The sequence below is a fragment of the Coturnix japonica genome, chromosome 18 (genome assembly GCF_054131305.1).
Source record: "Coturnix japonica strain WE chromosome 18, WE-NBRP24, whole genome shotgun sequence".
Classification (NCBI taxonomy): Eukaryota; Metazoa; Chordata; class Aves; order Galliformes; family Phasianidae; genus Coturnix; species Coturnix japonica.
Window position 1 is genome coordinate 3612895 of NC_140680.1, and position 13193 is coordinate 3626087.

Here is a 13193-nt window from a genome sequence, read left to right on the forward strand (position 1 = left end):
TCAGCCTCCTGCAGTTAAAGACACCACGCCCACAAAACGTCCTCTTTTAAATTGCTTTTTATTGAAATGTAGTACATTAGCAAACCCTAATAGGTATCCACTATTAACATATTGGCATATACCACGCGACTACAATACAGTGTTATACTTACATCAAATAGGTCAGGGAGTTCCAAGTGAGCCTCCCAAGGGCCGGAGCGACGCGCCAAAGCGCTCACCCCACAGCAACCAGCCCAGCATGCTGTTGTTCTGCACACACACCAATGGTGGTTGTAGTTTTATTCCCCATAAGCTGCTACACCCCAGTCTCAAAGGCAGCCCCGGACTTCTCTGCCCTGTTCTGGTGGATGCAGGGCATAGATGGAGCTGTGGCCACAAGCAGGTACTCACAGGGAGGGCCTTTAGGATGTGCTTCTGGGCTGTGAAATCCCCCGCCCAGTTCCACCTCAGCTTTGCAGTGAAATCACTCTAAACAGCTCCATCTTTTAACAAAACCCCTACGCACTTCTTGCTTTGCAGGAATATTAACAGTTATTAAGCTTTGGGGGGCTATTTGGGGGCAACACTTTATGCCACGGGTCCCTAGAGACCACAGGAGTTACTGTACAAAGAACAAACAGGCAGCCCTTAGCACACAGCATAAGCACTCAGTGCCAAACGTGCCCCTTTTGGGGGTGAATCCAACAAGAGTGGGGCATCACATTTTTCTTGCTAATTTCCAAGCTATTTCCAAGCAGCTTTCTCCTGGTTTTCCCCTAGTGCAGGAGGTAGCTGGAGCATCTCTCAGCCCTCCCCTGCTCTGCCCTTAAAGCAGAAGGAAGGAAGTGGAGCGATGAGATTCTTAAATATAACAACACATAAGCAAGCTGTCACGGCGTGGCACACGCTCTTGTGCATGGCTAGGGATGGAAAACGAGGCCACGCACGGATGCGCAGTGAGGGGTGATAAGGAGCAGAGCACTGCCTGCCAACCTTGGGGTGATGGGGACAGCGGGGCTGGGAGCTGCACGGCCGTCCCACCTTTGTGCCGAGGTGTGTGCAGAGCCGTGCAGCTTCTCTTGTGAAACCAGATGATTATTAGCAAAGAGAGATGTGTTTTCAACAGTTTAGTCAACGCACCCCCTGGGAAGCACAGCCCTGTGAGTCAGCTCAGCCCTGCTGCCCCGTCCTTCATATCCAAACAAAACAGTTGTGCACAAGTCCCATAGGAGAGCACTAAACACACGTATTTAACTACTTGTCTTTCTTTGGCTTATGTAGGATACCTGGCTATTCCTAAATCGCCCTCACGTGTCAAGGCAAGCATCCTAGAAGCAATGGGGCAGTGCAAACAGGCACCAACACGTGAGCTTACTCAATGAGTACTGGTGAGTGGCATTAAGTAAATTTTAACATGCTTCAAATGCAATAGTTAATGTTAGTACTATAGACAAAAAGCACACGTACAGTCTGGTTTTTACTGGCGGTTACCCTCTAAGAACACAAGCAAACCTCACTTCTACAAATGCCTTGGGGGAACATGCAGAACTTCCAAAAACAGGAGATGAAGATAAGGGAAAGGGATGGTGGAGCAGCGGGTTTAGATCTCTTAGGGAAGCATGAAAGGGTTGGGTTTTTTGTATGTAGAAGACATAAAATTAATGTTTTCTGATTAAAAAAAAACACTTTTGTTTTTGAACCTTAGAAAAACCATTTCCCAAGATACTGACAGCACAGCTCTTGGTAGGCCGCCATCTACCTTATGTCTATGAAATGAGCACACACAGCACCACTGCAGCACAACAAGAACAACGATGCTCATCGAGCTTTTTTTATACTGATTAATATTAAAAGGAACATCCCAAACTTACCGGCACAGCCCCTAAAAAATCAGCCATGGTGCTGTGCTGCCTCTTTCCCATCCTAAATACAATACAGTACACAAGTGCCTGGCATGGCACGTCCCAGCACGTACGTAGGGATCAGTTGCTTCAGCCAGGTTTAATGTTTCCAGTGTTGCAAGACCTTCCAAACCCACAGTGTCCATTACACAACATCAGCCCCAGCTGCACCTCAGGGAACCACTAAGGCTGGAAAAGATCATGTAGTCAACCCGAAGATGGGACCTTTTCCTTACCATGTCAGACCCCAGTCAGCACTATCCTTGTTCCCCGCTCCTCTAAAAAAGGTAGTTTAGAAGTAGGGAGATTTAATCAAATATAAATGGCATTATTTATTAGTTTGCCATTTAGGGCTCTGTAGTCGCTAACACTCGTTTTAATTTCTATCTGCTTTTGAGCTGTCTTCCTCCCCTCTGGCACAAAGCTGTCTGCTTTGTTCAAAACAAACCCAAGCCTGCACTGAGGGAAGCCAAACACAACAGGAAGCAGCACGGGGAACTTCCCAATGCAGCCCCAGCACCGGAGGTGGCAGAGCTGTGCCCAGGCAGCAGGGCAGTGCCCAGCACACAGCATGCCCTGAGCAGCCAGCAGTGCTCCCACAGCCCGCCCTGCACAGCGCCTTGTTGGTGTTAATGCAGGGACTGCAAACACCCTGCTCTGTAGCACAAGGCACCTCTTGGGTGCTTCTGAGTAGGGAAAAATGCACCGTGGTGAAGTCCTCTGTGGCCTTGGGCAGAGCATGGAGCATCTCATCCCATCCCACCCACCCTGGCAGCTCCATCAGGCACAGCACGGCTGGGAGCCACAGTGCCTCGCTCTGTTTGGCTTTTTGCTCCCCCTGTACTCAGCACTGACAAAAACAAGCCCTAAAACACCCTGGAGCAACGGAGTTGTACTTCCTCTGTTCGGAAGCACCCTGCCCACTGCCTGGCAGATGTGATGATGAAGTTGGTGTGTTGTTAAACCCACAGCCCATCCCCATGCACACAGCTGCCACGTGGAGCAGCAAAGCAACGCCTGCAGCCAAGCAACCCACTGCACCCCAGCAAAGGGGCTCCCACTTGGTTGGGGAAGGCAGCACTGAAGTTGTGCCCTTGACCTCTAAAGTTGACAGGATTGCAATAAGAGTGCATGTGGTAAATGGAAATGGGTGTTATAAGAGAAACCTCTCTAACCTGTGCACCACTCCTCCTTGAATTACCATGTTAAATGAAGCTGACACACAGCAACAGAAGTCAAGGCGTGCTCTGTGAATAGGATGGTTTTCACATTTTGCAGAGCTGGGTTTTTCTTCTTCTCCTAAAGGTCTGTGTTAATGACACAGCAGAGCCATGCTACAGGTAAGGCTGCATGTCAAGCAGACCTCTATACATTGCAAACAAAAAGCCAAGCAGGGGAAGTTCCTCCACTTGTAGCAAAAGCTGACAAAATTAAAGCATGGCAGGAAATGCCTTACCTACCTTTCTTTTAGACTTACAGAATTCTCAGGTTTCCTATACAGAGTGAAGCCGTGTTTCACATTACAAGGACACAAATGCATTTCTACCTCTACAGTAACTGAGACTGCAATGGAGAAAATGTTAACGTTCATCAAACAGCTTTGCATTCATTGTCCAGGAGGAAACGGAGCAGAAGCCTTCGCTCTCCACGTCTGCTTATGGGAGGAGCTCTATGGATGGCTGAGCTCGGCTTTCCATCTCCATGTTACACATTCAGAAGCTTGAAACCAATCTCCATTTCCCCACTGCTTCTGGCACGCTCCAGTAAAAATGAATTTTTCCTGCTGAGTCCCAAAGCAGTCACTGCTTTCCTTTTTTCCTCTGCTTTCTGCATTCACATTATTGGTGTCAGTGGGAAAGGGCATGGCCTGGAGAACGTGTTTGTTGGTTAACTATTGCAGATCTCAACGTGAGAACAGGATAAGAAGCTTACCTCTCTTCTCCGTGTAATGCCAACATGCTGGCTTTTAAAAAACCTCAGTGAGAAAAATGGCGGATTTTTTTAAACCCCTCCAAAAAAGAAAAGTAAAGCAAGAAAGAAAGCTAATTAGATTCCTGCATATTTCAAAAAGTCTCATGGTTTTAAGGTAGATCAAGTGCTGGTTCTGTGAACATCCTTCTCTGTAGAAAGAGACTCACGTGACTGGAGCACACGGAAGGACCAAAACTGTTTTCTGTGTAGGCCCCTTTTCTCCTGCTTCAACAGAAATGGAGAAAAACAAAAGAACCAGAAGTATCCAATTCCTTGAAATCCTTCTGCAGATGCAGGGCCTCTCTGCTGCATCACATCACACCGGTGTGCTGTCGCCCAGGGGTGAGCGGGTCATCGGAAACTCAACGCACTTGGAAGGTCCCTCTTGGAAGGGGATATTTCACAGTAAGGTTATGGGTTGACCAAGCTATATGGAGTGCTTTTACCAGTCACTGGCCAGCTCCTTTGCAACTACTAGTTCCCTTTCTGACTCTGCCCAACAATTTGGACCGTTAAAACCAGCATACGCCTATCAAGGAGACGCATTTGCAGTACAAAACAAACTCTTAGGACCACCGCAAAGCCTCTTCTGCACCGCCGAGGCCGGGCCCACACAGCTCCCATGCTGTTACTCAGCAACTTCCATCAGACAACCTTGCTTGTGCTCGGAGGTGCCACCTGCAGAAACCACCACAGCTGTCTTCATCTCCGTGACCTAGAAGGCAGGCTTGTGTTCTGGAAAAAGCAGCTCTTCTTCAGACAAAGGAGATCCATGGAAAGAGTACACAACAATAGGAATGAGAAATGAAAACAACAGAAAGAGGGCCAGGAAGGAATGTGGATTCCTTTCAGGTTTTGTTCTCGTCATACATGTCCAAAGCGGGCTCGATGGTGGAGAATTCGCTCTCGTAGACCAGACTTCGAGGGGACAGAGAATTGCGATGGAAGAAGTGACTGCCTACAAGAGGTAGAACAAAACCTGGTTAGGGACAGACATAAGAACCAAGCAAAGCATCCTTGTGTGCAAGTTCTGACTGCAAACACGGAACGTGTGGACAACACAGACCTCAACACAAACCAACAACAGCTGTGTGGAGCAGATAGCAAAGGAGAGATCTCAGCCTGCAAGCCCTCACCATGCAGGAAAGTCAGCATTTACATTTGTACCACGGGCCACTGAGGTGCGCCAGGCCCACTGCTGCCTCCTGTCACATCCTGCTCAGAGTGACAGAAATCAGCTGCCAAAGGATGCCTGGATGAGGCCACATGTTGCCGTATGCCATGGATTAAACACATTCCATCTGCTGTGCCCTGCTGAAGGCCTGGCCATGGAGCTGGAGATCCCACTGGGCCTGGTGCTGAGATGCACCTCACCTCTGTCCCAGTGTCTTTGCAACATGAATTTGACATTTCAGACCCCCATCCAACCCCATCTGGAGGTGCTGCAGGGCTTTGCCTCCATCCATGTGCTGCTTCCAAGCACTGCTTTTCATATGCATGAGCAACCGCCAGGCCAGCAGTTCTCACAGATAACACAGGTCAAGTCTGAGCAAGGCTGGGGCAAGCCTGAGGTTCGCACTGCGCCTTGCTTTTGGTTTACAGCCTCACAGCACCAGAAACCTTTGCTAGGTGCTCTGTGTCCTGTGCCGTGCATGGCAGCAATCTTATGGAAAGAGGCACCAACGCATTGTCTTACAAAGAACCACGAAGACCCGGCCCTCTTCTCCAAATGCTGGTGACAGCAGCAATGCTCAAAGTGAGCACACAATGCTGCTGATAGAAGCTGGCTCTTCAAGTCTACAGATGTGTTTTGCAAGGAGCTAGCCCTGCTGGCGTATACAAGGTTCCCTCTGGAAACTATCAGATCAGGCCTTTGGCCAAGGTATGAAATTACCTGGTTTCTCGATCCCAGCAGGGATTAGCTGGGAGGAAGGCTGCTTAGATTACAATACACCGAGCACCCACATGAGCCAAACTCAAGGCAACTGAAGAGCTTCCAAGTTCATCAAGGAGGCACTCAGCAAACTAAGGTGCCTCCACCTTCAGGCATCAGTGAAGCAAGAAGCTTAGGGGATTGCAGTTTCTGTCCTGGCAGAATTCAGGTGCTCAACTCCTCCTTTCTCCACCAAATTCTGGGTCCAGCCCATGCCATTCTACAATAAAGAGCTTACAAAAGGTATGAAGAATTCAGATACTGCTGTTCTCAACAGCTCTTCCTTCTTTCCCACTCACCGTAGAGGCTCAAAAAAGACAAAGTCATTACTCCGCCATTCTTACTGAGAATCAGAAGTTCTCGGAAGTAAATGAATTCGTTTTTGCTCACGCAGTTTACTGAAGCGAGCAGTTACATTGCATAACAGCACACGTGCAGGTGTCTGGAAGATGAGCACCACATTGGCACATACTTTACAGAAGCGCACACTGGGGTATCACCAAAACCCACCTTTTAGATCTGAAACATGGCCCAAAAGCTAAACGTCTCAATCGGTCAGTGCTTCAATGGGAAAAATAAGAATTGTTCTTTGTTTTTGCTTTTTTTTTAAATAAATACTGACTTGGAACAAGGTCCTCCAGATGGTTCAGCCTCTTCAAAACAACCAACCAACAAACCTACTGTGGAACTGCAGCAGATAAAACTGATTTTGAGATTCTTCTGCTCTGTGTTACAGGTGGAGGATCATCTAATTTGTGATGGCTGAGTCTCAGCTTGCTGTTGAAATAAACCCTGGGTATTTATTGCTTGTTTCATCTCCCCTTTTCTCCACCCGCTGAAACCTTACACACTGAACAGCCAGTGCTGAAACAAAACAAAAGGGGTTCTGAAAGCTGGGCGCTGCTTTTGTTTTCACCACGCAGAAATCAAACAACGGATTAGGAAGCAGACAGCTGCGCAGTCATTTCCTCTGCATGGGGACACTTCCACTCCAACTGCTTCAAGGGAGACATTTCACCAACAGGCAGGCAGCTCATCTGACAACAACTGAAAACCCATCTGAAAAAGGGCATCCTATGCCCAACACCTCTGAAATCCTTTACTGTGATGTTTTCATGCTTCTTGTCAACAGGATTGTAACCCACCCCACGTCCAGGAGGCTGCACACAGACCGCTTTGCTTTCATAGAACATATGGGGCACATCATTCAGCCTTTCTCCAAACGCTTCTCCCCATTATTTTTTGTTCCATGTAATTTTTTCACCATTACTGCCTTCACCAGGATTATGGGTGTGCTCAACCACACCTCTCAACCCTTTACATTAAAAAGAAAGCCTGTACTCTACCTACCTGTAGATGAAAGACATTGAAACAGAACATCTCTATTTGATAAATCCAACATATTTTTCTTACTGCTGAAGTCAGATTGTGACCAGCTCCCGCAGAAGCTCACCAGCAACACGTGGACAGCCCACTGCAAATAGGGTCGTGTTCCCATACAATACTTCTTGACCTCTATGTGGAGGGCACCAGAGCACATCACAGCTACCATCAGCCTGCCCAAATTCCAGCTGCAGTTCGGTGCTTTTCAACACACAGATCTGTGCACTAAATAACCAGATCAGTATCACCCACATTTTACAGAGAGGGAAGGAGTCAGCAGGGCAAAGCGACCCAATTATGCTCTTCTTGCAACCAAAGACAGAAGGTAGAGAAGGCTCAGGGTGCACTGCGTAACACCAGCATTGCCGTCCCACTTTGCTGCCTGCCTGTAAGAGCTCAGCAGCTCAGACCAGCCTGTTTGCTGGCTGGGACATGCATCAGGGAGCCACTGGCTCCCTGCCCAGTGTTCAAACACATACCATTAGTCTAGATAGGTTTACTGGATAAATGTATCTTAAGGTCAGGTAGAAACATCCACAGCTCCAGAATTCAGCTTCTGAATCTGCTCTCCCGTTGTGCGCTTATGAGGCAGATTAAGATTTCTCCCTTGGGCATAGAGAAAACAAACAGGAAGCCTGCAATCAGTTTCAATGTACTGAAAATGAACTCCTCGGTGTTCTCTGCCACTATTCCTCATTATATAGTTAAGATGAACTTTTCAGATAACTGGTTTGAAAACAAGCCCACTAGCCCGGAATCCATCCCTGAACTAAGACACTGCAGGAACAGGCGCAGCTGAAAGGCAAAGAATCGCAGACAGTGTAATGGTGCATTAGTAGGAAGCATTAGCTGCTGTTACCTTTCTGAAACGCTCAGACACCCTCAGGATGGATAATCAGGGCCAACCAATGCCATAAGCTGCCTTCCCTTCGCAGCCCTGGCACAACTTCTTCGTGCAGAAATATGACCAGATCACTCCATCCCGAACAGTTCAAGACTCTCCTGGCTAAGGACAAACTCACCAATCATGCTGTTGGTGTTTTTTCACCCACATCTTGACACAGCTCTTATATCACAGCCTGTACCCTATATCGTGCTCTGTCCTCATTCCACCATGCTTTGGCAACCAGCTCAGGTGACAGAACGCTGCACTTTTCAAGTAGACAATCTTCAGACACTGCGTGGCTGAGGCTTCTCCCTTCATCTGTGACTGCAATGGGGTTTTCCAGCCTTTCAAAAGACACATTGCTCCACTGTCTTCACGTTTCTTCCAAACTTTCACAAGGACACAATGAAAAATAATTCTATTAAATGCACTGAAGCTTTCACATATTTCATTTTCAATTATAAAAGCTGCCTTCTCAGCTGAAACCTGATGGACAAATAAGAATTAAGCAACCAGTTTAATGTATTCTCTGGCTGTGTTCCTAAAACCTAAAAGCGCCAATACATAAAAATAAAATTAAATTCCCTATATCCCAGTGCATAAAAAATTAAATTTTACAGTAAAATTGCTTCTCTCCGTTATTTAATTCAATTAAAGTACCGTGTTTCTTAAGTCTGCATCTTTATACCAGAAAAACAAACAGAACTCAGATCAGGATTTAACTTTCTCAGTGATGTTTTCCTCATCCACCGCTTACCTTCCCCCCTCCCATTAACCCCAGCATTTGGCTGAGCTGCAGACCTGCGTGCTTTAACTGACTGTTGGGAAATTACTCATACACCACTTGCATAAGTGAACTTGTGTGAAACAGCCCGAATGAGGACGGCAGACGAGAGATGTTTAACCCACCAGTTAGAAGGCATGGCAAGAAGGGACAGGTTTGCATAGCGTTTCCATCTTATTATCAATACTTCATGCCCTAAACTGATCAGCAGTCAATCCCGCAGCAGTATAAATGAAGGCTTCAAAGACATTGGGGGAGGAAACATTACTTTTTCCACTCGGTATTGGGAAGGAAGTAGTGGTTTAAATGAGCTTCACTTTTAGCAGAGAAAGGGTGGGGTGAAAGTAGCAGACAGAAAAGGTTTATGATGTGGCTGTTGGGAAAACTCTATTGCCAACCTCAGGCGGCAACTGAAGACAGAAGTGGTACTGCAGTCCTCCCGGTATGGAACAGGAAAGATTCCAGATAGAAATGTTATTTCATACCAAGCTTCAGCTGAAGTTAATGGAAGCCCATCACACACCAGAACGCCTCTTTCTCCCTATCAAGCTGGCACTGAGCAATTGCCAGCTATACCAGTTGGTCATCCCAGCGCTGGGCAGCATCATAAGAATGGCAATGCGTGAGATTTCCACTTGTTCGCATGGGTGACCCAAAAGGAACGGAGATTACGGATGTGCAGAGATGAAGTCATTAAAAAGAAACAAAGCAGAATTTACAAGAGTCTGTCAAACAACACGAACACAACAGCCGTGACAAACCAAACTCACAGACGGAAGATTTCGTAATTAAAGTTCATTTATTTCTTCACTTTTTTTTCCTTAATACAAAGCTTTGGCATCAGCAAATTTTATGAAAAAATAGGATGTACTAAATAAACGCTTGTGCTGCACGATCGATAAATGAAGCATAAAAATAGGTGTCTCTCCCCAAGGCAATCATCCGGAAAGCACTTCTTCAATACCATTCTGCTCTGTGGGGCACAAAAAAAGGTACAGAATATTTATGTTACAGTTAGCACCGTCAATACTCAAAAGATAAAATCCTGCAAGAGGAAGTTAGCAAGAAATGGCTTATTACACAGGGCTGGAGCATTTAAAGAGGCTTACTCCTACACCTTGCAAAGCTTGTCCTTCCCATAGAAAGAGCCAATCAAGCAATAGGCGACAAAAGGAGTTGCAACAGAAAGTAGAGATGCAACTCCCATGAGTACCCACATCCGGTGGAGATTACAGACTACAATTCCTTTGTCTTCTTCCTAGCGATGTGGAAATACCCAGGAACACAGATATTCCAGTTTCATGTGCACACAGCTCATCTTCCTCCACTGGAAAGTATCTGTATTTATATTTCTTTCTTTCTCTCATCTCAAAACCAAGAAACTGAGATGACATTTATAAAGCTACACTTCCATGCTGCATGGCGGAGCCTGCCTTCCAATATACCTATGTATCTAGATTACAAGCCCAGATGTTCTGTACACCTCAAACAAGAACAGCCAGCTCTACCTGGCTAACGTATCTGCAGAACAGATTTATACTTGCCCACACACAGAACTACGGAGGAAGACTGGAAATCACGTGATAATCATTTCTGGCCCAGCCTTTCTGAGGGGAAGCAGCAATGAGTTCATAAAAACTAAGAACAAATGGGTGTCTTTAAGCACTCCAATGAGTGCAGTTCTTAAGTGTTTAGAATGAGAGGTCAGAAAGACAGGCCAGCTCCACCCACACAAGATGCAAGAAATGGCTGTGAATCATTGCTTACATCTCCCTCTCTCTTAGTAGAAAAAGTTACAAAATCATCTAAATATCTTTTTTTCCTCAGCTGGAAGTGAGCTCGCTGGGGGGAAAAACCAAAGATTTATTTCATTTCTTTCTTTTTAAAATATGAAATGACTCAGAAATTGAGGTGGGAACTGCCAGAGGTGACGGATGGCAGCAATTCCTGGTTCTACTGGGTGAATTTTGAACACGGGGATTTAATGACCAGCCCAACACTTACCCAGACCACTGACTAGAAAAGCAGATCTACACATTCCCTATTTTCACCCTCCCTCTTCTGTACATTGTGAGATCCCCTCATTCAGCTACCCTTGAACCTGCTGCTTGAAGGCTTACATTGAGAAAGGCAGAAAAGGCATTTGTCATTTTGTAAAGCTCATGCATATATCATTAATTCCTTGTTCTGTTCTCATGGTATCTCTTCCCAACATTGCCTGTGACACACAGACACCAGAAACATATAGAAACAGCCAAACGTTTACTTACTCATTAGCATTCAAGCTAGCTGTGGCTTTGATGATCATGTAGCAGAGTGTGAGGGCACTGAGGAGGCCAAAACTGGCAATAATAAACCATTCTTCTGTTGACAAAGGAAAGGGAGGAAATCACTCGTGGGAGAAGGCTTATGTCAAAGCGATGCCAACATTCCCCACAAACACCACTGGCGGAAGGCAAAGGGCTTCTAAGCCATGAGTGGCACCAGGAAGCGAAGCAGAAGGAGGTTAGCCACAGAGCTACAGACGGGAGAAGGCTAGCAAAGAAGAAGTGGAGAGAGGTGTGGAAAACAAGCATGGCACAACAAACATCTCCTTGGCTGAGCCCCAGGATTAGCGATAAAGAAAGATTACTTTACAGTGTGAAGGGAAACGTGGGAACGAGGGAAAATGTCACGAAATCTCAGTCCACCCCCAGGTCAGGAGAACAACTGTTATGGTTGGTTGGGGTTTGCTGAGATGCGTCTCTTCACATAAGCACACCCCATTTACTTTCACACTTCACTTGTGTCTTCACCCCCTCCCTCCTCAATAAATGCCACGTTACTTTTAAAATAAGATAAGATCACTTATTTGACAGTAAAACAACTAGAATTTTCCACATATAGACAGAAAGACAACAGGAAATATAATTTCAACGCCAGTATATAAGTACAGACATTAAAAAAATAAAGGTGACCATTAAAGAATGCTCGCTATTCAAAGCTCTCTCTCACGGAGATCAATTTAGCACAGTAATAGAGTGCAATACAAACACCTTTGCTGAATATGGCTTTTGGTTTAACTCATACACGCTGAAAAATGCATGTGTCACGCACAACATCTAAGCATCTCAATGGCCTTTTCTAAGGCTTTATTTGATAAACATTGTCAGCATGAGCTCTTGCTGATACTTCTCATGTTACCCTGGCATCCCATCTGTCAAGGTAAGTGCTACAGTCGGGAACAGAGAGTAAAAGCACCTTGTGTAAAACCGAGCAGTTGAAACTGCAGTTAAACTACAGAGCTTTCCCATCCATGGCAATAAAAAGAGCATGTAAACAGACTTGGTGCCTGCTCAACACAACTGAAAACACGATGAATGAGAATTTGAACACTGCAGGCCAAAGTGACGTGTTGGTTTGGCAAAGAATCTGCATTTCACATTTGGCTTTTTCCTTCTCAGATCAAGACCTTTCTGGACGTAGGCTCTGTGTTGTGTGATGAGGTTCTGTTAACAACCTTTACTTTCCTCAAGTGTCTGAAGACATACTCTGTAATGGACTGCATCAGTTACAACGCTTTCATTAACAGGAAACAGCGGCACTGGTTTCAAATCCAGATTTTAGATGCATAAGGGAAATACAAGGGGAAAATCAGACTGAATGAATTCTATTTTTGCACTTCAGACAGAAACGCGACCATTCCTGCATCAAATCAAGATTCCATTGCATACAGAAAAACGATATAATTCCACATAACGTATTAGTTACAGAGCCATTATACAATAAAAACTCCAGGTAAAATCCAGTCAGTGCATATTTCCCATGCTGTAAGCATTTATCCATAGGAACAAATACTGCAGGAACAGTCTCCTGGGGTCATATGGCACTTGGACAATACTCAAATGTTGGTATACCAAAATACAAGCGTTTTCTTAATACAAAAACTATGTGAGAAAAGCCATCTGCTAAAGGACACCAGAACTCTAGCAGTGACGCTGTCAGGAGGAAGAACTGCAGAAGTAGTAATTGGCTCAAATGTTTACATACGTATAAATTATTGGATGTAAGGTATTTTGGAAATGGTTTTGGCAATCCAGCTTATACCGGTCACTGAATTCAGGAGGGCTGTTCTGCTGCCATTTCAGTTCACCCATTGTTCTTTGCGTGCCTTCCAAAATGGATACACGATTAATAATGGAAGTGCTGGCACTGCTGCAGGCAGTTTTTGGCTTTGATACGGAGTGCCCAGAGACACCAGGGTCGCCTCTGTTTCTGCAGGAAGACCTTTTATCACAGCCCTGCAGAACAGAGGGGAGCAAAGCAAGAGCCCTGTCCCAGGAAAGCCATAGAACTGTAACGGAAGCCAAAGAAAAC

The 13193-nt window shown here is 45.7% G+C and overlaps 1 protein-coding gene across 3 annotated transcripts in view; it reads right to left on the reverse strand.

Moving 5' to 3' along the window:
* Positions 1-41: 41 nt before the first annotated feature.
* RNF130 (ring finger protein 130) overlaps positions 42-13193 on the reverse strand; it is a 37990-nt gene continuing 24838 nt past the window's right edge. For 2 of the 3 annotated variants that reach the window (XM_085518748.1, XM_015875806.3), the window contains exons 8-9: positions 11108-11201; positions 9618-9810 (exon numbers count right to left, since the gene is read on the reverse strand). In XM_085518748.1, the coding sequence (XP_085374874.1) occupies positions 9795-9810; positions 11108-11201 (110 nt within the window). In that variant the 3' untranslated portion in view covers positions 9618-9794. Of the gene's footprint in view, positions 4810-9617; positions 9811-11107; positions 11202-13193 lie in introns of those variants that run through there. The other variant, XM_015875807.3, reaches the window with a different exon arrangement.